Here is a 19,435-nt window from a genome sequence, read left to right on the forward strand (position 1 = left end):
AGTACACAGCGAACAGGAAGGCATGGATGACATCGGACATTTTTCGCGGCTGGCTGCAGCAGTTGGACCGGCACTTCACGTCGAAAGACCGCAAGATAATTGTGGTTGTTGACAACTGCAGTGCCCATAACTGTACAGTCGAACTGAAGAGCATCAAAGTAGTTTTTTTGCCACCCAACACTACGTCTGCTCTTCAGCCGATGGACCAGGGTATCATTCACTACGTGAAGTCGAAGTACCACAAGCACCTGCTAGAGCGAATGATCCTATGCTCAGAAGCTGGAAAGTTGTATCAAGTGGACTTACTCGGCGCAGTGCACATCATCGCCCACATGTGGAAAAACACTCCACCGCAAGTCATCACCAACTGTTTTCGGCACAGCGGTTTTGTGAGGCCCGAGCATGCAGCAGTAGCTGACGATGGCATCGAGGAGGTGTCAGCCGAGTCCACCGACGATGACTGCCCGACTTTCGATGCTGTCCTTCCCACAGATGTAACCTTTCAGGACTACATCGCGATTGATCATGGTGTCGCCACGAGTGGTCTCCTGACCGATCAAGAGATTATTAATGATGTCACGGGCGCCCATGAAGACCACGATTCCGACGAAGAATCATGCGAGGAGATACAGCCGCGACCTCATCACACCTCAAGGGAAGTGTCGGAGGCGCTGTTAATATTAGAGGACGCTTGCCTGAACACTCCCGACAACTTGCGTGCTGTTGGCCATTCAAAACAGTTAAGAAAAATTGTGATGTCAGCCGGAATCTGTGCGAAAATGTAGACGACAATTACAAATACTTCAACAAATAAAGGTATGCTTCTGCAGCTTGATTTTAAATGTTGTTTTCCCTGTTCATTCGTTAGTTCGGCATTCGGTTAATTCGGACAGTTTTTACGGTCCCGTGAAATCCGAATTAACAAGCTTTTACTGTACCGCCTTTCAGGAGAGAAAGGCCACTGTTGTAGGTGATGTTTGCTAACCTTCATTTTCTTGCATTTGTCCACGTACTTCCCCATGCATGATGATGCACATTGAATACACCTACGATGATTCATGGTGCGTGATCCACTTTCAAAATATCTGCTAATTTTCGAGAAACGAGTATATTCAAAGGCGATATAAAGATGCCTGTGAGAGTAAACATGAGTTTGTTCTTTTTCACAGTCATGCCGACATACTGATTGTCATCATAAGGCGCAACTGTTTGCACAACATATTTCAGTTCGCAACGAACAAAGACGGTGATTTTGCTGCACACATTGTTTGTTGAAGACATGACAGCTTGTACCCCAAAAGTCTTAGTGGTTTTGGCAAATTGGGTTCACAAATGACGATGAGTGGAAGCACATTGGTGCAGTCAACTGCCGATTTTTCGGACCCTCTAGGGAGCGAAAAACCGCCCAAAAATTCGAGCAGTCCTAAAAAATGAATGCAAGCAAAAAAAAACGCATTATTTTACTGATAGTTTTCAATGCAAGCAAGAAAAACGCACCATTTTGCTAATATTTCTGAATGCAAGCAAAAAACACACCATTTCATTGATATTTCTCGGATCAAGAGGGTTAAGGTCGAAGTACCAGACTTCCGTAACTCTGCCAAAGCATCAGTGGGGTGGCTCTGAAAAGAGCCGTTAAAAAAAATGAATGCAGCCGACCGCGAGTGCCGTCAGGGCAGCCGGTGTTAGAGCTGCAGTGGCTTGAAAAACTTGTTGATCCTTGTTTGAATGACGTTCCGCTTTCATGTGATCACATTCGCCTCAATCTGAGCGAGGGTCATGTCATCACTGTACACCAAGACAGTGTCATCAATGTTCGCATGAATTCGGCGGTTGTAGGTGGCGTAGGCGTTGGTTCCTCTTTTTCGACATCGGAGTCGTCTGAATCCGTCATAACCTGACTGACTATTTCGTCATCGGTTAGCTCTGCGCAGAAGTCGAGCTCGTTGTCAGCATCGATGAACCGCTCAAAAGTTATTTCTGTGGGCATGGAAGCACCAGCAGAGCGGAGGTCGTTGATATCGTCCATGAGAGGGCACAAGTCAGTGACGCTGTCGCTTTCTTCAGGCAAGTCTGCTGCCTCTGTGTCGAGTACGAAGCCCACATGGCGATAGTAGTAGCGAAGGGTGTCTTGCGTTACTGCCTTTCATGCGTCCACAAGCATTCCAACAGCAGACCGAAGGTCAACGCTGTAGCCTTTCCCGTTTTCCGAGCACAGCACCATGCGGTTGAGTATACGTGAACGGTACAAAAGTTTCAGAATACGGATAACGCCTTGGTCCATCGGTTGGAGGATTGCAGTCGTGTTGGGCGGTATGAATTCCAGCTGGATAGCCTTCAAGATATTGATGGGACGATGAGCAGCGCAGTTGTCAACGAAGAGCAGAACATGCCTGTTCTGTTGTTCGAACTTCCTGTCCATCCTGCGGAAGTAACTCTCGAACAACTGCTGTGTTACTCATGCCTTTTTGTTGGCTTCGTATAACACTGGCAGCGTTGCCCCTTTAAAACACCTTGGGCTCTTGGACTTCCCGATTACTAACAAAGTAAGTTTCTCGCTGCCAGACATGTTGCTGCCGACAAAAACCGTCAGCTGTTCTTTGCTATGCTTGCCACCATGGCATCAGTCACCAGCAAAAGTGAGTGTTCTTTTTGGCAGCAGCTTGTAAAACAAGCCAGTTTTGTCGCAGTTGAAAATGTTGTCAGCAGAGAACTGCTTCAAAAAAGACTGGAGTTTTCCGCTGCGGTACTGCGCAATAACGGCACTGTCGACGGCGCCGCTTTCGCCACACATCTTCTTGAACTTGAGGTCATTCCGATGCTTAAAGTTTCTCAGCCATCCATCACTGAATTTAAAATCCTTGATGTCCATTTGAAGTGCGAGAGTTTCCGCTTTTTGTTTCAAGATGCAGCCAGAGACTGGCAACCGCTTGGCAATCATTGAATTAAGCCACACGACGAGAGCGTCCTCAAGCTTTAGATGAACACCTTGGCTGGCATTCATCTTTTGAACACCAGATGGTTTTTAGGCCACTTCCAAAATCTTGTCTTTGTTCCTCAGGAAATCGGAAACTGTTTGTTTGGAAATGCCGAACTCCTTGCTCACGTCAGCCTGCTATCGGCCACTCTTCACTAACTTAATAATGGCGGCTGTCTTCTCCGTAGTTAACCGACGGTACTGTTTTCTGCACTTTGATGCCATTGGCGAGGACGACAAAGGCGGAGTGGGGGCCATCGCAGGCAAGTGAAATCCTCACGATGTGAACAAAGGAGTTTGCTGACGAGCGTCGAAGCATCTAGGCTTAGCGTTGCAGAGCACACGATCGCATAACCATGCACTAGGCTAGCCAAACACCATGTGGGCTGCGTAAACAAAACGGCGCGACGGCAGGCGACGGTGCCTCAGGTATTCCGGAGGTGGCGCTGGTGAGCATTCAAGATAGCCAGCGTGGCCAGACCGAATCGATGTGTGACACTTAGTTCTAGGTCGAAGTGGTGAAACGCTTCGCGAAAGCGCTGCGCGGGAAGCCAGAGTGGCACGCAAGAGCACAAGCGCTAAAGCGAAAGGAACTTTATTGGCGCCAAAACATTTCCTGTTGGATAGTCTCGATTGTCAGCGAAGCACCCTTGCACGATAAACACAGCCAGTGTTAGGAATCTCGGAGGCTGTGTGTGTTTATCCGCTAACGATCGAGTCCAAGCAACAGATGTCGCCACAGTAAACCGGCGCGCTCATTTATGTGATCGTAATCGTGTGTGACGCATTTGTGGTGGTTTCCACAGGAGGTCAGTGGTGGTTTCCAACCTTCCGTTGTGTCAGAAAGTCCAGAAAATTGGACTCTGGTGGGTTCGAGCGTCCGAAATTTCAGACTTTCTTATACATTGATTCTATGGGGCTTGTGGCGGTGCCGCGAAGATGTCCGAATCATCGGGCATGTCCGAAAATTCGGGTGTCCGAAAAATCAGCAGCTGACTGTATACACAAACTGGCAAAAATCTTAAAGGCGTGATTTTAGTCTTCTGGCATTCCATTAGATTACTGATGCAGCCTTGACTTATTCACAAAATGATGAGGTGTGTGTAGCCATCTTCCTAGTTGAGAGATTCAAGCACTGGGCTTATGAAGTCCAATACTCTAAGTGCGCTTCGACTTAGAGGATCATATATAATATAATGCCGATATATATATATAATGCCCACGACTGGTTTGATCAGCGAAACATGGGGCAGGCTTTTGCACCTTCGTGGGCACACTTGTGGAGCTCACTCGGAATTGCTCATGAAATATATTTTGTGCTTATATGGCTCACTCGTACTCAGGCTCACTGCTCGATCTCACTCTGAGTTATTCAAAGTGAGTCGACTCATCAGTGAGTTCGCTGATTTGTGGTTACATGTGTGTGCGCAGGTGGCGCAGCACATCACTGGTGCAGTGGCGGTGGTTCTGAAGACGCCGAGTCCGAGGCCAGCGACGAAGGTGGCCTACATCAACCGCCTCTGGCCAACAGCGGCAGCAGCAGCAGCGGAGGCCTGGACAGACCTGGTGCGCCTTCAAGTGCATCAGAGGATGCCGCCGAGCCGGTGGCGCCTGTGCCTCCTCCACGCAGATCCGCAGCCCGGAGGGTCGAGGCGAGAAGCTGCACGCGCGACACCTGGAGTACAACCACATCGTCTTCTTCACAACAGGTGTGCTCGCCATTGAAAAGTGGAGCGATATGCCAAGTGTCGGCCCTTCGCCAGACACCCTAACACCTTTCTATGCTCTTGTTATCCTTTAGTCATTGAGAAAATACAATTTGCAGGACGCTGGAGTTTCTCCTTGAAGAGTTTACGTTTATTGCAGTGTACGAGAAACATGAATGAGAGGTCACTACTTCAGTAGCCCGGCGAACGTGTCATGTATGTCCACGACTTGCTCTATAAACTTACGACCTGCTCATGCCACCGCTCCCCATGTCGCCAGGTTTGCTTTTGCTTGTTTAATTTTTTTAGTTCTCAAAAGTGCTGCAGCTCGCCATGGCGGCACAACTAGCCCTCATCGCTGCACCCACCAAAGCGCCTTTCTGCACGGTGCGTGCGTGCGTTGGCTCGTTTTTGTGCCATGTAAAGGTTAGCGTTCATCCGGATATTTGAAGACTCGAGGGCGTTAGGGTACGACGGGTACAGCCTCATTCACATAATGGTGTACTGCTGCGTTCCATTCTGCAAGTCGAGCAGCCAACTGTCAACTGGGGTATCGTTTCACATATTTCCCGTCACTTAAATTCGGCAGCGCCAATGCTAAAAGCTCGTGGGATATTAACAGAGACAGTTCAAAGTGATTTCGCCAGTTAGAACGCATGGTAGAGACTGATACTCGCGTTTGTAGAAAACATTGTTGCCTTTACAGGAATGGAGCGCGACAAAAGCTGTTGTTACTTAATGTGCTGTAGTTTGCTGCTCCAGAGATAAAAGCTTAGTGACATCGCCGGTGAGACACACATGGAAACGCCAGCGGCGCTCGAACAGTGCTGCAACGAACTGCTGCAGGTGCAAGAAATCACTGTAACCACATTGGGGGTAATCCACCGGTTTTATCGCGCACTTCTATCGATCGTTAGACATTCGTCAGACGATAGCACAACTACTCCCTTCTATTGTTATCCGTGAACAGTATCATTGAAGGACAATATGCAGGCATGAAAACTTACACGGGTCATCGCATGCGTTTTTAGTACCGTATGCGTCTTTATTGCGTTGCAGAAACACACTGATTTCAGGTTGCAACTTGTTACAAGATCGCTGTTTTGCCCACGGACGAATTATTTCAGCACCTTCTAGACAGCTGTTAGGTGGGGCGCACTGCGCAAAACAAACTGGTGGTGTGTCGCATATTGCTCGCGTTCGCCTGTGCTTAGACCAGGACACAAAGCGCTCACACAGATTGAGTTCCTGTAATGAACATCCCAGAGCCAACCACTATGGTGCTTCTCACAGCTACAATGTTGCTTCGATTCGTTAAATCTGTGGGTTGCTCGATCAGCGTGTTATAAATAAGATAAAAATTGCAGAAATGCGCATGCACGAGTGCACCACTACGGCAGCACGCCGTCTGCTATGAGGGTAAGTCGTGGCGGCACCTCGCGGCGGCACCTCCCGGTAACTCCGGTCCCTACACGCCAATTTTCGGGCCTTCATAAGGGTGGCGCCAATGAGCAGGTCATAAGTTTATAGAGCAGGTCGTGTGTATGTCATGGCATGACATGCTGAAATTCTATCGTGATGCAATGGTGGTGGTTTCGCTACCTTGTCATACATATATATATATTCTTACGAGTGTATGAATGTGGTGATTAAGCGCTGCGATTTCTGCAACCGTTGCTCGCAGCAGGGCTCAGCATCTGTACTATAAGAATGTGTAAAAAGGAGAGAAAGAGGACCAGAGGTTTTACGGGTCATAGAATCTCGATGCAGAAAAAAATCTTCAACTTCTTCGCTTGAATTGGCAAGTGTGTGGGTGACTGGATGAGATAGTGAATGAGTGAGCGAGTGGGTGATCGAGTGTGTGTGAGTGAGTGAGTTAGTGAGCAAACCAGTGATAACTTATGGCCAGAAAATCGCATTTGGCACAGTGACTCATCAGAAACTTTATACTAGTGAAGGAGAATGAGTGGAAGAGTGGTAGACGTCGTAAGCTACAGGCGCTGCGACTACTGTACCCATAAAGAATGAACTCAGCCTTCCTTATGCGGCTTTGCCTACTGTTCGTCTATAGAAAGCCACAGCCTCTGTGTCATGTTTGGGACAACCTATAACACTACAGTTGGACAGTACCGAGCATTTCTACAGCTAACTGTCCTATAGGCATAAGCATGCACAGTGTTCCTCTTCAGGGGGGGGGGGGGGGGGGGGGGTGTGAAAGTTCGTCGCAGCGCCCTCTCTATTAAGTGGATGTATGAGGCAGACTTCGCACCACCACCACCACCCCCTTAGGCAACTATTAAAGAGATGCCCCCCTTACTCGCCCACGCCTATGCCCATAGAGGTATTAACACTGGGAAGAAGCGTGGATTTCACAGGGACCACATTGCAGATTAGCGAGTGGGTGCGACCTTTTCAAGCCTACTCGCTAACCACTAAAGTCGTTGTCATGTGATCTGCAATCAGCACCTGCTCCGTGCATTTCTCCCCCATATGAATATCCATTATGTAACGAAGGATTTATTCCAGGTTAAAAATGGTGCCAGATCACGAGACACAAACGAGGAATATACAAGGATGAAGTACACACAAGGGGAGTTTCGAACCATGAACCAACACCAACTTCCCCAACTATCACTATTACTGAAAGATTCCTTGCATCCTGGCTGTATTGTGAATGTGATGCTGTTCCGCAACTTCTGCAAAGTGATACGTATTACAACTTCTTTGCTGTTCTCTTGGGTATGCTTTTGTAAAGGCAGGGCTATTATTTCTCTTATCACAACCGTTCGTCCTTCACCTGTCACAGAGTGCCCAGTCGAAGGCATGCAATATGGCCGAACTAAGGCGGCAGTTCTTTGAGGCGCCGTGGGGCGGCGCCAGCCTGGAGGAGCTCACGGCAGCGGGGACGCGGCCCTCGCTGTTAGCGCGCCACCTGTTGGGGACGCCCGCTCGCACTTCAAGTGAACCACAGCTGCCGGCGAACGACGGGAGTTGTAAGCTGACTTAAGATTTAGTCATCGTTGCTCAAAAAGGGAGGCTACAAAGCTAGTGTCGGGTGGTTCTCTTATCAAAAGAATGTGGAGGCTGTATTACTCCCGGCACAATTGCTAGAGAAGGCGAAGTATAACCAGTGTGAATATATTGTAGTATAACATCACAAATTTAAGATGAAGTGTGTCTATGTCATATATACCTGTTTCAAGCCTTAAGCCATTTTGGAGCTGTTTAGTTGTTGAGTGTCAGCTTGCCAAGTGCTAGCTCTCATGAATGCATGGATATTGTAAACCTGTAAGAAAGTGCTGTTTACAGTGAGTGCTGGATATAGTGAACATAGATTTAGATGTAATGAACTTCAGACGTACTACCGTGAAAGTGCTTGAATGAGGCGGTGAAATAGAAACTAGCTGAACAGAGAATGCTTAATTGAGCGAACCACATGTTTTTTTGAAAAATAAAGACAGATTTAGTGCTGACAGTTATGAGAAGCATTGTAGCCGTCGACTAAACTGAGGTGAAAAGCTGTTTGGTCGTCTGTTATAAGTGCAGAAAGCAGAAGTCTTTCAGTTATATGGGCAATTGATGGGCAACCAGCGCTGACTAGGTGGCATGAATAGTATAGTTCTTTATGTGGAGATGGCCTGTTAAATCCCGGTCTCCTACTTCAGCTAATAAAAGTTTATTCAATCCAATCCTACTTCACCTTCGCACATTGACTAAAATGAGCACAGCACGAGGGAACGCCTTGCCTGATTATGCTCAAATGGCTGGCATTTCGCAGGCAGAGCTGGGCTTTCCTTGAGTGGATCGTCTCGGCAAACCACATCCCCGCATGTCACCGAAGCTCGTCGCAGGTGAGCGTCCTCAGAGTACGCTGTGCTCTTCAATGTCAAAGCCTTGTATGTCTCATGAGTCGACAAATCCGGCGTTGACAACTCGAATGTCACCGAAATAAGGTAACATTCATCATCAGCCTGACTACGTCCACTGCAGGACAAAGGCCTCTCCCATGTTCTGCCAGTTAACCCGGTCCTGTGCTTGCTGCTGCCAATTTATATTTCAGCTATGATATGCTTAACCCCCGTTTGTTCCCTAATCCACTCTGCTCTCTTCTTGTCTCTTAAGGTTACACCTACCATTTTTCTTTCTATTGCTCGCTGCGACAACCACGACCTTAATACTATAAGAACTAGCAGTAACCCAGATTACACCCCACCAGTAATGATAGAAGAAGTCAGAAAAGCTTTGGGGAGCATGCAAAGAGGCAAAGCTGCTGGTGAGGATCAGGTAACATCAGATATGCTGAAAGATGGAGGACAGATTGTGTTAGAAAAACTAGCCACCCTGTTTACGAGGTGTCTCCTGACGGGAAGAGTACCAGAGTCTTGGAAGAACGCTAACATCATCTTAATACATAAGAAAGGAGATGACAAGGACTTGAAGAATTACAGGCCGATCAGCTTGCTCTCTGTAGTATACAAGCTATTTACAAAGGTAATTGCTAACAGAGTAAAGAAAACATTAGAACTCAATCAACCAAAGGAACAAGCAGGATTTCGAACAGGCTACTCAACAATTCACCACATTCATACTATCAATCAGGTAATAGAGAAATGCTCAGAGTATAACCAACCACTATACATAGCCTTTATAGATTACGAGAAGGCGTTGGATTCAGTAGAAATATCAGCCGTCATGCAAACACTGCGGAATCAGGGCGTAGATGAAGTATATATAAACATTCTGGAAGAAATCTACAGGGGATCAACTGCTACCATAGTGCTTCATAAAGAAAGCAACAGAATACCAATCAAGAAGGGTGTAAGGCAGGGGGACACAATTTCCCCAATGTTATTTACCGCGTGCTTACAGGAGGTTTTCAGAAGCCTAGAATGGGAACAGTTAGGGATAAGAGTCAATGGAGAATACCTTAGTAACCTGTGCTTCGCCGATGACATTGCATTGCTGAGTAACTCAGGGGACAAATTGCAACTCATGATTACGGAGTTAGACAAGGAGAGCAGAAAGGTGGGTCTTAAAATAATCTGCAGAAAACGAAAGTATAGTACAACAACCTCGGCAAGGAGCAGCGCTTCGAGATAGGTAATAGTGCACTTGAAGTTGTAAAAGACTATGTCTACTTAGGGCAGGTAATAACCGCAGAGCCGAACCACGAGATCGAAGTAACTAGAAGAATAAGAATGGGGTGGAGCACATTCGGCAAGCACTCTCAAATTATGACAGGTAGATTGCCACTATCCCTCAAGAGGAAGGTATATAACAGCTGTATCTTACCGGTACTTAGCTACGGAGCAGAAACCTGGAGACTTACAAAGAGGGTTCAGCTTAAATAGAGGACGACGCAGCGAGCAATGGAAAGTAACATTACTTCATGAATAACGCCATATAGCAACGTCATAGGGACGTAACCCTCACTTCCTGCCATTATCGATGACGTCATCATACTACATTGTCACTTGGTCTAAGGGGCAGATCGTGGATGTAGATCAACACCATCCGAAGTATGAAAAGCTTCACAGTGAGTGACAAACAATTTAATCGACTAAGAACCTCAGTGTAATTTCAAGAATGTGTCACGAAAGCCTAACTTATCACCTATGCTCTTTTGAGCGTTGCACATAGGCACTGCGCCTTTTCGCAATGTCGGCCATTCATTTTCGCTCTCAGATAATATGTACACTAAATACGAATCATCGCTGTCGCCGTGATGTTCTGAATAAAAACGGGAGTATGATGAAATCACCCTCTGCCTGCTGTGTGCGAGGGTGCACAGAGAAGCATGTTGACTAGGGACGTGCAGCCTTCCCGCGCACCGCATGTTGTAAATCGCGTGATGAGGCGCCTGCTAGTGTATGGCTGTACCTTTTGCCTTAAGAAATGAATTGGACACACCAAAATATGACTGCAAAGGGTTGGCTTATAGAAGCTTGTCGGGAAGGCTAGCATCGGGTACAACTGTAAGAGGCGGCGGCATTCACAACTCGAAGGCAAATGTGCACAAGTCTTTACCAGTGGGTGCGTACGCTAGACTCATTTCAGTAGCCGAATGGCCGGTGATCCTTCCAATAGAGAACACGACCGAGAATACCAGCTGCACTTTTTCTTTATTCGAGAGGGAAATCTGCTGTCAAGCTTCGTTCATGTGTTCATGTGGGTGAGGCCTCGCCTGCATTCTTAACTTGTGCCCGATGTTGGTGCAGTGTCATATAAAGATCTAGGGTGGGCCAATGTAAAAAAATTTACCTTAGCACCATTTGTCGCAGAGTGCACAGTCCGCTACGCGAGAGCGTCTCCCTCAAGAAACACTGGTTCAGCACTGACGAAGCTAGCAGTAGCAGCAGCAGCTGTGGACCAGGAGGAGGCGACGCAGGCGACGCCCCCTCTACTACACAGCCAATCGCAAGCCCGCAGCCACCAAGGCACGAGTGAGGTGGCACCACCAAACGACCGCTGCACGAACGTTTGTAGTGTCATCCTTGCAATGAACTGAACATCGCCTTTCACACCCCCACCAACGTTCGCTGCTCAGTGACCAAAGGAACGCTCGTCCAAAGATCACTTTGAGGCCCTCAAAAACGCAGCGAACCAGACCAGATGGTTACGACATGTGGATGCCCAGGTAGTGGATTCTATTTGCAATGTCTGCACAGTGCAAAAGCTTATAAAATGTGGTAAAATGATTGTGCAGATGTTTTTAAGCATAGGCCAAAGTGAGTCGTGCAATTGTTGTGGCTGCATATCAAGCGCTATAGCTCCTTAATCAGTCGGGAGCCACGGCATAACCACGCATATCATTTGGTCCGAATTGTAGATGTGGCATAGCGTCCCTGCGGGCGCGACGCGCTGCCTGCGACTCTAGGACCTCTGTCGTACTGCATGCGCTGACCCGGATGCGAGATCTTTCTGTCAAGTTTCACTTTTTTGACGGGAGGAGTTGGGTTTGAATTCTGCTATACCTACTTGTGATTGTTCGGTTTGTACGTGTGCCTGTATGTGTGGGTGCATATATGTGTCCTTCTAAGAGAGAGAAAAAGGCAGGATTTCGCGTGTACAAAAGCAATATTTTGATCAAACAATGTTTTTGAGCAAAGCGTGCTTTTTGGTAAGCAGCTTAACCTCACCGTCCACCCCTGAATATTAGAGGGAGCGAGCAAAACTGCTAGACAGCCCGGATGTGGTCATCTTAAAACCTGTGCTTTTAAATCGCATGTAGGACTGCCTGTATATGCTTACGGCTGAGCACACGTAAAGAAACAAACAAGACATAAGTGTCAACGCTCTGTCAATGGGGCGGAGTCTGTGTAGATGGTGAAAAACGGCTTATCCGCAGCTCCTCGAAAATCTTGACGTCTGCTTGCGTAGCTTGAGTACTCAGGTGTATACCAAGAGAATATGGGGTCTACTTTTTGTGTTTAATTACAGAACTTTGGTTTTGCGGCAGGAAACTTTTTTCTCATCATGCCTGTAACGATGGACAGTAGCTGAAGATTTCACATATGCGATAACCTTCTTTTTCCAAGCGTCTCCTGCTCCTTCAAAAATGTCCCCTACCCACCACATTGGAGCAAAAAACTATACGTATTCTGGCACCTAGAGTGAAAAGAGTTCAAGCATACACTGTTTATACACTTACAGTGCACTTTTTTGTGGCACCTGTCTTTGCATAGCCAAAGTGACCAATAGGCTAAGTTCAAAACTTGTTTCACTTGAGAGTCACAGACTGAATGATGTCAACATTTTTAGCTGAGCAGTTTAAATAGGTCTTGCTTAGAAGGCGTCACTAAGTGTGAATATATTTATTGAGGCTTTAAGATTTATTGAGATAAGCGTTTCTATCTTCTGGTCTCTTGCAACTTCTTCATATCGTACAGCGAATCACGTGATCGATACAAGCGTTGCAGCGTACGTGATTAGATCTTGTTATCTACATGGCCATTAATTACGTTTTATGCAAGAATGAGTACTTGTGGACTGAAGGAGCTGAGAACGCATTTATTATACGAAAAAGCATGCTCACATATGCAGTTGGATTCCAAACATTAGCAGTCCCTCGCTCCATGTCAAAATCGGTTGCCTCGTAAACGTGTCATCCTTCCTGCAACTTGTTATATACCGCCTTGTTGTCGAATTAGGCTTAAACATGCCAGTGACTTCGCAAAGCGAACCCTAGCGGTGAGCCCACTGTACGCACGCTCATTGTGAAGAATTTCGCCCGCGTTTTGTGTCGGCGACAATTTTTTTTCAACGCATTGCAGGGTAGCAGAGCTCGAAGGCCTTGCTCGTTCGTTCCTTGGCTCTCCTTCTCTTTTTGTGCGATCGGGAAATTCTACAATCAACGGACGTTCAAACTGCCTGCGGTGATTGCCCTGTTTACCGCATCTGGCAAGATAAAAATGTGACAGCGAATGCGGTTGCTGTGTTGCCTGTTGGATGTCCGCAGCCCATGCCCTTGGCCAGTGTAAACATTTTCAGTTTATGCATATTCATATTCGTCTGCTGCTCTAGTCCGTGTAGCTTTGTTTGTTGTTGTATCATATTGCGGCGCTAATGTTTGTTTCGTTTTCTTTTTTTTAATGTATTTTATTGACAAAACCTCGGCCTACCAAGCCAAGGCTCACCTCCTGTACAGCTGACCGTTACGAAATCGTGACAGCTTAACTATATTTCACTGCCCGACCTCACAAATCCTCCACTGTTCGAGCACACATTTTAGTAGAGGCATACATTCTTTGTGTGCCACGTCAGCCTGTTGTTGCTCAAATGTGGTCGCTGAACCTTTTTGAGCATTGAACCTTTTTGTCGCTGGCGTTTTTCTTCGTGGCTCAGTGCAAAACGAAACAGCTGTGCCTCCTCACAAGATCGAGTGTGGAGTGAGTTTTGACAAGACGATCCACGCTTATCATGAACTGTGTGTATATGAACGGCCTTCAGGATTTGCTCCAGCAGCCCCCCTTTGGAGCATCACTGAGGCCATGATATATGTCACCCCTGCAGTGCTACCTCGTGGATTGAAAACAAAGCTGTACAAACTGTAGCCCCTGTCGATAGCTTACACAGATGTTATTTCTGTGGTTACCGACCTTGTTTTTGGCATATCGCTCCTTTGGGGAATTAACCGGGATTGAGTCCTCATTGTCATAATCCACATGAGCACGACTATCATTGATCCTGATGCGCCCCTTTAAACAATTTCTGTATTTGAAGTCGCAAAGTGTACAGTGAGAGAGACCTGTTCACCCTGGTCAGTCAGTCGAAATCGCAAATACGGTTTCAACATAGCATGACGTCTTCAATGTCGATGCAATGAACACAAAAAAAATTTCTGAGCATAAGTTCACGAGCGTTATTCCTCTTCATACTGAGGTCTGCCTAGGGGAAGAAATTTCGCCTCACAGGTTTACAAGTGCGTGTTTTTGTCATTACTAGGCAGATATGTTGTGGTTCACACAACGTTTAAGGAATGTGAGGAAAAAATGTGCCTTGTGGCAGCAGCAGCCTGATTATAATAACTTTCTTGTTCTACTTTCGTTCATATTGAGAATCTGCGTTGGGGCTACTGCCTCGTGCAATTAATCCCAGTACAACTCACAAACTCTTAATGCTCGTTCTCACATGCGAATCGCGCCGGTCGTACAACCATTTGCGACTGGTTATCAAAAAGCGACTTGAAACGACTGTTATTCACACCTGATAGCGAATTATACTCGTCGTCTCACAGAATTCCCGTCTTCTCAAATATGGCTCGCATTGTCATTGCCCTGGTAAAATAAGCAGGCGTCCTGTTCCATCGCACATGATTAGTTCAGAGGGTATGCTTGCGCTATGAAATATCGAGCAGCGAGCATCTGAGTCAAAGCAGTCGCTTTGCAACCAGTTGCAACCAGTCGATTTGTTATACTGACATGGTCTCGCGATTGGCGGGAACGAGCATTTACTGCAAGGTGTGGTACTGTCATGACTGACGGTGCCCCTAGCAGCACTGTTGTTTTTAGCAACTTAAGAACTGTTAATATATAGATAAGCACAACATGCGTCAAATGTGTGCCAAAAAAAGGGTAGGCTTAGCACTTTAAACGAGCCTTGCATGGTGATGCAGCGTGCCTCGTTTAGCAGCAATTTTGAAATGCCAGACCTCCTATTTTTACAGAAACAGGACTTTGCATTCTAAGGCAACAAAGGGTTATATTTATTATACACAAAAACAACAAGTAGGCAGGGATGGTGCCAATGTTCTTTTCTTCCTTTTTTTTATGAAAGAGGAGGGGGCAAACCACCATCCTTGGCTTTGAGGCTGTTGGGGGTCGAAGCGCGAAGGGGCGGGGCGAGAAAAATGTCGACCCCCCCCCCCCCCCCCCCCCCCGTGCCTCGGCCTGACGTCGCCTCTAAAAGGAGCCAAAGGTCACAGGTGTTTCTACAAAATTGTACAGGCTCTGTTGTGGGATACAATGCATAAAATATACAGAGACACTGACATTTACACGTTGTGATTTAGAATACAGATAGAACTCTCACATAATATAAGGCACGAGTGAAATACCGAAGTTGTAGAAATGTTACTCCTCTATAAAGCAGCAGCCACATGGCACGTATATTACGAAGTTTTTATTAGTATTATAATTATTTGACAAAGGCAACTATTTCATATCGTGAAATATTTGGAGCATTCAAACGCAAAGTACAAATGATTAAGCACCAATAGAAGGTCACAGGCTCTTAGCGTTAGACCTTTGCCACGACTATGTGACCTTTCTGCTTTGCAAATTTCAGACAGGGTATACAGATGGCACATTGTGTCCTAACGCACACATTACGATCACTGAGTCGTGCTGTTAGGCGATGTTGACTTTAGAGGTGTCAACTAATCTGCACCACGATAGCTCGAGGTCACGGGACATGAGCAGAAACGTTACGAGTGATGCCAGTGGTAGAGCGGCAAGCCAGTATAGTTAAAATAGCGATCGCGGCAAGGTCGTAGGCGGCCGACCCGTAACTGACACGAACCAACCGTTGACCGTGGCAAAAAAGCGATGCTTAGATGCAGATACCACGCGGAAGCTTTGTTATTCATTCAAGATTTGCAGGTGATGTGATGCGTGGCCTTGCCGGTGCCATCCCGCCACCCTCCTCATGTGACGCCGAGTCGAAGTTCCACTGCTGCGGTCTTCAGGGTATGGGGCTTGTCAAGCACGCCTTGCTGCAAATGTTGCGATATAGGGTATCCCTAATTAAATATGGCGGCCCTTGCGATGTTTTTATTTACTTTTACAAATTGCGAAAATACATTTTTTCAGAGCCAGTTACTACTGAGACAGCCTGGTACGCTCCTTATTTTAGTCTTTGAAGTCATGGACAGATGTTTGCCATGGATAGATGGATAGATGATGGATAGGAGTCGCCGTGCTACTTGGATTTCGATGCTAGCTCTATTTTATTTACTTATTTTTGCATAATTAGGTACATCCATGATCGTGCAGAGTCCTTGCCCCTGCTCTGCTTAAGCACGTGCGCATTGTTTTTACGCTGGCGCCATGCCCGGCTGTGCATGATGTCAACGCAAGAGCAACACACATCACGTTATGCATGTGTGCCTGACAAGCCGACGGAAAGACGTGCAAGGTAAAGGTTTCTTTTTTTTATGTGATAATAATAAGAACTGACAGTCAATTATGTCAAGAAAAGTATAGGGGATGTTGTTAGAAGTAATTGTAATGTAATTGTGAAGAAGTAAAAGTGGACAAAAAGATGCCCTGCCGTGGCCAGGAACCGAACCTGCGACCTTTAATACAACATCCGATGTTCCTGCCGGTGGCAAGTGGTCTTTTCGTCCACTTTTCTTTCTTCATACTTACATTACAATTACTTCTAATAACATTATCTTATACTTTTCTTGGCATAGTTGTCTCTTGGTTCTCAATAATATTCTGTTTAACAAGCTGATGTGTAATTTTGTACGTATACAGCCCTCTCTTTCTCTGATGAAAAAATAAGACCGCCTTAGAATATCGAAGCACTGTGATATTAACAAGGTCTATCTTAAGAGTGCCATATATATCCAGAAAAACCAACCTTTTCGCTGTACTTTCCTGGCTATAGCTGGCATTTTAGCCAGGATACGGTAAGAGCTCGGAACAGGTGTACATCACCTGCGCCTATTATATCGGTCAACGTTTGTCAACTCTGTACTCGGCTCACCAAACATGTCAAATTTCTTTTGTTGCGGTGATTTTTCGTGCACTTGTGCTTTCCTTTGTCATTGTTAACGCGGCAAAAACACAATGCTGCGATATGAGTGCGACGACTTGCGGACGACTTAATGCGGGACGCTTACGTACTATGTTATGCCAAAGAATGTTACATCATTCGTGCATTTGTTAAACGAAGTTTAGGCACTGCGTTTATACTAATTGTTGTCACCAGCTTTAGTTAATGTGCTTGAGTGCTTTATGTCGAATGCTTTTACATTTGTTGAGTTTGATGTACAAATCTTTCACTCTATTCTTTTTGCGGCATGTTCGGTAATGTCTCTTGAAACCTGGGCGCATGCTTTTGTTGTTTTGCGAATCAGTCTTGTCACAATTTTTTGACAAGCTTGTCTCACTTTTATGCCTTGCAGTGTGACACCTCTCTTCATCATCTGTGACCTGCGTTTATTGCACAATCGTGTAGCGCCTGCTGTATGCTGTTTCTCTTGCAGGTGCAGAATGAACTCGCGCACGTGACAACCGTTGGTGACAGTGCGTAAATTTTGGGGGACGTTTCACACGCCAAAACCTTGATTTCATTATGGGGCATGCCATGGAAGGGGGGGGGGGGAGTACTCTGGTTTTGTTTTGACGGGCTGGGGTCAAGTTACGTGTACCTAAACCAAAATTCACGAATGCTCTTGCATGTCGTCCCTCATTAAAAATGCAGCTTAGTGTTATAACGCTTTACCTGCTACTTCCTGGCAAAGGTGTATCTAGAAGAAAAATTTTGAGTACGCCGCTACCGTGTACTTAGGTTGTTGAAATTACTCCCCAGTCGTCCAATCTACTACAGCGTTCCTCACTGCCATTTCCCGAAGTTTTTGGCACCCCGTACCTCAAGACATATCCTTAATCAGTTATGACTTTGGCATCACTGTGTGCCTGAATATGGTGTTCCTAGTTCTCCAATGACCTCTAAAGGCATCTGGCCTTGTGAAAGTGCGCTCATATTGTGGCGCACGTGTAGTGTCATTGATCACGTCACTGTGCTTGTCACGTGGGTGCGTTGATTATGTTTGCAAGGCCAACACAGCAGATCCCCGTGCCTCGTTCGGTCACGAAATTGAGCCCTGGTTTGTCGCACCGTTTCTATGGAAACGCGGACGCATGCACGTGGTGCCATCTCTCGGAGCCATAACTGAACGGTTACAGGGGCAGAAGTAATGCGTGTCATGCCGGAAGATGAAAAATAGTCGTCCAATTTGACTCTCAGTGCTGTTCAGAATATTCCAACAGAATTCCAGCGTAGTGGCCCAAAGTGTGCGGGTTTTCGGGACACTTTAATATCTTACCATGTAGCCTGTGGGCTCTTAGCATAATTTCGCAATAATGAAGGTCATAATATCTCCTACAATGAATTATGGGATATAGCGAACTAAATACTAAGTTTGAGTGGCCATGCTTCGTATAAGAAACATTTATTTTTTGATAACTCGAAAGCCGTCGACACATCGTCTGTAACAAAAAAAGTAATATTGAAATCGTGTGGGTATCGATACTGGAAAGGTAGCACAAAAAAGGAAAATTGACAGGCGTTTCGTGACCGCATTTTAGTTGAAAAAGTCGTGACAAAAATGAATGCTTTAATACCTTATCCTAAAGGTTGCGGAAGTTTTTGCCAAAAGTAAGCAGTGTATGTGTCAGGGACATGACTGGCACAGTGTAAGGTTCACAACGCCTAAAACTGGTGAATTATAAGAGGCTCCGTCGAGCATGGACCACAGGAAGAGTTCGTTCTGCGCAGTGCGTGCACTTTTGTATTTGCGATTTTTGCACAAGCTAGATTATTGATTTGTAAGAGCCGGTTTTTTCCCTTTGCTGTTACAACGAGCATCGGATATAATGAATTAAGTTATGGTCCCGATGTTACTTCGTACCATCATATCACAATGTTTGTCACGAAGTCTAGGCATATATATATATATATATATATATATATAATATGACATTCCCAGACGTCGGGACGACAGCAGCATAATGCGAGAATATTCCAGTGAGTCGCAGGAGCCTGAGTCAATTTTGACCTCTATTTTACTGGTCTGGTGCGATTTTTTTTCTTCGTCGCGTACTTCACTTTCTAACATGGCGAAGTGCTGTGACTGCCGCCGAGAGATGGCACCATGTGTGCGTGTCCCTCAAAACTTTTGGACATGCCTGCAGTTGTTGCTTGTGTTGTTTGCTCTAGATGTCTACCGAGTGTTTCTCGCAGCTGTTCACGTGCACACTAGTCACTTAGTGCGTTCTAATCACAAACGTCGACAAAGTTTCACCAAGCCGCCACATGTGTGTTACCTGTATACATAATTACCCGCAGCACCAATTACTGCTGCTGCGCATCGTCCTCAAAAGCCTTGGCTTTCTGACCATGGCGCAAGCGCAGATAGTTTGTAAGGCCTGTTGTCGAGCCTGTACATAAAGTGACAAAAAAGGAGATATCCACACTATTTCTTGTGTTTCGTCTCTGCTTCACTTGTTTATTTGTTAGTTTG

General features: G+C 46.1%; 1 protein-coding gene across 1 annotated transcript in view; it reads left to right on the forward strand.

Annotated features, from left to right (window-relative positions):
• Positions 1–19,390, forward strand: part of LOC142786498 (rho GTPase-activating protein 45-like) — a 192,512-nt gene extending 173,122 nt beyond the window's left edge. The window contains exons 21-24 of the mRNA XM_075884225.1: positions 4,409–4,686; positions 7,490–7,676; positions 8,462–8,534; positions 10,965–19,390. Of these exons, the coding sequence (XP_075740340.1) occupies positions 4,409–4,686; positions 7,490–7,676; positions 8,462–8,534; positions 10,965–11,130 (704 nt within the window). The 3' untranslated portion in view covers positions 11,131–19,390. The remainder of the gene's footprint in view (positions 1–4,408; positions 4,687–7,489; positions 7,677–8,461; positions 8,535–10,964) is intronic.
• The last annotated feature ends 45 nt before the right edge of the window (positions 19,391–19,435 follow it).

The sequence above is a fragment of the Rhipicephalus microplus genome, unplaced genomic scaffold, assembly GCF_043290135.1.
Source record: "Rhipicephalus microplus isolate Deutch F79 unplaced genomic scaffold, USDA_Rmic scaffold_24, whole genome shotgun sequence".
Lineage (NCBI taxonomy): Eukaryota > Metazoa > Arthropoda > Arachnida > Ixodida > Ixodidae > Rhipicephalus > Rhipicephalus microplus.